Source organism: Triticum urartu, chromosome 3 (assembly GCF_003073215.2).
Source record: "Triticum urartu cultivar G1812 chromosome 3, Tu2.1, whole genome shotgun sequence".
NCBI classification, from domain to species: domain Eukaryota; kingdom Viridiplantae; phylum Streptophyta; class Magnoliopsida; order Poales; family Poaceae; genus Triticum; species Triticum urartu.
The window spans coordinates 717,521,401-717,525,093 of record NC_053024.1 but is presented as its reverse complement, the minus strand read 5'-3'; the positions used below and the strand labels follow the sequence as shown (position 1 = coordinate 717,525,093).

Genomic DNA, 3,693 nt, shown 5'->3' with positions numbered 1-3,693 from the left:
ATGATGATTGTTTTGTAGTTTACTTTAATCATCAATGCTTTGCTACTGTATTTGCTATGTGTCCACGCTTATATAGTGACATACACTGTCTTGGAATTCCTCCGTTTTTCACTGACATAGAAGATGTGAAGTATACAAACGTAACCAGAGTCTTGAAATGAAAAAGAAATGCTAGTAAGGTACACTACATAAGGTGCCCACTCTCCAGTTTTATGTTAAATGTTAGACACCATCTGATATCCACTCGATCTGCTCCTCTGCGAAGGAAGTGATTCGGTGCCTGGAAGTCGCTGCTGCAAGAACAACAAGAAGGCCAGCAACGCCACCCCGCACGGTATAACCATGTCCCAAGCGGCGCCGAACAGATCGTCGTGGGGGCTCGCGTACAATTTGGAAGAGCGCATGCTCGGCTTGTAGATCTGGGCCCTGACTACATCATACGCATGAGGCATCAAGCGGAGCATGGTGCCCCCCATGTAAAACCACGGCGAGATCGCCCGAGCTCTGGACGCTCCCAAGGACGCGTTTAGGATGACCTGCGGGAGAAGGAAGCCATCCAGTATCAGCCCCGCGTACGACACAAGGTCCTGCCAGATCGTCACCCGCCATCCGGCCATGCCGATCGTGGAGGCGCGGGCGTTGATCACGTGGACGACCGCGGCCACGATTCCTCCGAGGGCGTACAACGGCAGGCATATCCATAACACGGTCCACTCGGACATGGTGGATGTGCGTCGGCCGGACCACGCGAGCTGGAGAAGGCGCAGCTGCAACACGAAGGCGATCAGTGTAGGCGCCCTCATCATGACCTCGTTCATCTCGATCCTCCGGCTCGTGGGGTGCAACTCATGGTACTGGCTCCTCCTGCTTGCGAACAGGGCCTCCGAGTTGAGCACGAGAGGGGCGAGGAACTCCATGGTGAGCACGGCGAGCATGGTCACCGATGTCGCCGGAGCCGCCTCCGGGTTCCTCTTGGTGTGAAGGATCTGCAGGATGGTGAAGACACACGAGAGCGTCGTCGAGGCCACAAGCATGACGCTTTCCATGTCCATCCTCGATATGGCGTTGGCCACTTGCGCGGAGTACATCCCGTGCATGGTGAAGTTGATCTTCGCAAAGAAGAGGCGATCGGTCTTGTCTCTGAGGCTGCTGATCGCCCCACTTCCGTGCTCCGGCACCTTGGAACCAAGGGAAGCGAACTGCACCGTTACCAGTGTCTGACAATCCGTCGAGCCGGTGCGCTCTTGGCAGCCGACCATGCACAGGATGCCCCTCTTCCGGTCATAAATGCCCTCTGCCAAGATCTTTCTTTTCTCAACGCTATAGTTTGAGTAGTGGGCCGCATTGCTAGGACGCACCCTGATCTTGTCACCTGGAGCGGAGTAGCGTATGACATAGCTGACATTCAGCAGGTCCTCCTTCATGTCGTCAACCACCGCACGCCGGGCCGCGGCGGTGGTGGGCGTGCTCCCGAAGACCACCCAACGCCGGGAGGAGGCATCGTCGTCGGCCAGAATATTGTCGGCGACCATCCGTAACCCAATTGTGACTGGGTAGGCCTGCCCCCTGATGTCTAGCGCCTGGAAACTAAACTCAGCGTCACCGTTACTAGAGTTGAAATCTGGGAAAGAGTCTGACCCTATCATCTTCTTCCCATTGCTGATCTTCTGGTGATGTTTCCTGGCCTCCTCCAGCATCGTGTCGTTGTAGCTGTACTTCACGTCGGAGATGTTGGCGTTGCTTCTTTGGTCGTCGATGATCGACATCGATTCAGTGTCGGCTTGGCTAGAGTTCCAGAGCATCCCGGCCACCGCTCTCTTTTCCCGCATCGTCCACACTGCTGGGAGCCAGAAGCTCATCCCGATCCCGCAGTCGACCACCGGAGCAGACGCCGGCGCCGGTAGCGTAACCCGGCACGCTCTGAGGCAGAGCATGCGCCGAGACTCGTCCCAGTGCCCGTCGGCCACCAAGGCCTCGTCGCCGACCAAGAAGCGGCGTCGACGGTAGCCCCTCTCGGTCGGCCTGGTGTCATTGAAGAGCACCGCGTATGCGTGCAAGGCGGCGCCGTCCGCGCTGCACTGCATCTGGTTGACGCGCATCCGCGGAAGCACGGTGCGGCCATGCTCCAACCTGTAGGAGATCATGAGCTGTTCTTTCAGGTGGGCGCACACGGAGTTGACACCGCCGAGCGCCCGGAGCGAGCCACTGGCCGGCAGCATCGATGGCCCGGGACTGCAGGCCGCACGCCCGGAGTCGTCGTACTTGTAGTGGTCGCCCCCGGCGTACGCGAGGAGGCTGATGGTCCCGAGGTCGGAGGAGCCCTCCATGCTGCCGGACACTAAAGGATCGGCGAGGCTGGGAGGGCTGGGGACATGGAGGCGGAGGACGGCGTCATGGTACTGCTTGACAGAACCGTCGACGGCGTGCTCGGTGCCGGTCCCGACCATGCAGAGCTCGCGCGAGGCCGAGGAGTGGTAACCGTCGAGGACGAAGGCGATGGACGCGGCCTCGCTGTAATACTGGTGGCTTCCACGGCGCCAGCTGCGGGGACCAAAGATGGTCAAGGTACCGGTGAGGTGAACGAGAGCCGGGTCGTCCGTGCGGGACGCGCCGTGTGGAAGGAAGTGGAACGGGCGGGCTTTGTAGGGGTCGTCGACGGGGGAAAACAGGCCGTCGGCGCCCCCGGAGAACTGGCCGCCGGAGATTTGGAAGGAGCGGATGAGTGCAACGGCGTCGTCGCCGTCGGTGTGGCGGTCCTGAGCCGGTGCCAGGGAGGGGCAGGCAGTGGAGTAAGAGGAAGCCGTGACGGCGGCGGAGAGGGTGGCCGTGGACGCAAGAAGAATGAAGCACAAGCAGAGGTGGTGCCTGTACATGGTGCGATCCCTCACTGGTGGCGCCATTTTCGGTTGGTTGAGCTGCTTAGCCGGCCATGTGTTTGCACTACTATACTTGGTAGAAGAAGACTATAGGGGTGGAGCAGCTGGTTAGCCGGCCCTCTGTTATAGTGTATACGTAGCCGGCCATTTTGTTTGGACACTTCAGTGCCGGCCGGCTGCGACGTGGTCATGTGGAATGGCTTGACTTAACACATACGGTATTGCAAAATCTCAGTCGATTGAGATTTAGATGATATATTTATGGGATCTTACATGAAGATCCGTGCAAAAAAATTAATTTTCTTTTACATGTTATGTCACTTGAATTGGACTTGGTTAACTAAATCTTAGTCAAGTGAGACCTCGCCCACACGCTAACACATAATCATATGCAAGTTAATTAACGGAGTAACCAAGGACGCTTCACACACGTATACTAGCATTTACTTCAGAAAATAGCTCATCATGTGCGTAACCATTTTTATCAACTACTAACCAAGCATTAATTAACGGTGAACTGTATAAAACATTTGGTAATAATACATTGTATTCTTCAATTTTCATTTTGTAGATAATTTCAAATAAATGTGCAAACAGAAAAGGTTTAACATTCCTCCCATGTGATCAATTCAGTCTTCTTACCAAACTCCTTAGTCCATGCATAATATGATCATTATTACTCCCAAACTAGTTAAATGTTTGTGCGTTGCCACGGCAAATATAATATCTGTACAAAGAGAAGTGTATCATGTGACCATGAGAATCGTAGACTATTCAAATGAGATGACATCTGCATCTCCTGATGTCTCCCTCTCTC

At 55.3% G+C, this 3,693-nt stretch overlaps 1 protein-coding gene across 1 annotated transcript; it reads right to left on the bottom strand.

The window, feature by feature from the left end:
* Nucleotides 1–215: 215 nt before the first annotated feature.
* LOC125549384 lies at nucleotides 216–2,900 on the bottom strand. The gene has a single exon (XM_048712814.1). It carries the CDS (start codon nucleotides 2,898–2,900, stop codon nucleotides 216–218), a length of 2,685 nt encoding a protein of 894 aa, XP_048568771.1.
* Between the last annotated feature and the right edge of the window lie 793 nt (nucleotides 2,901–3,693).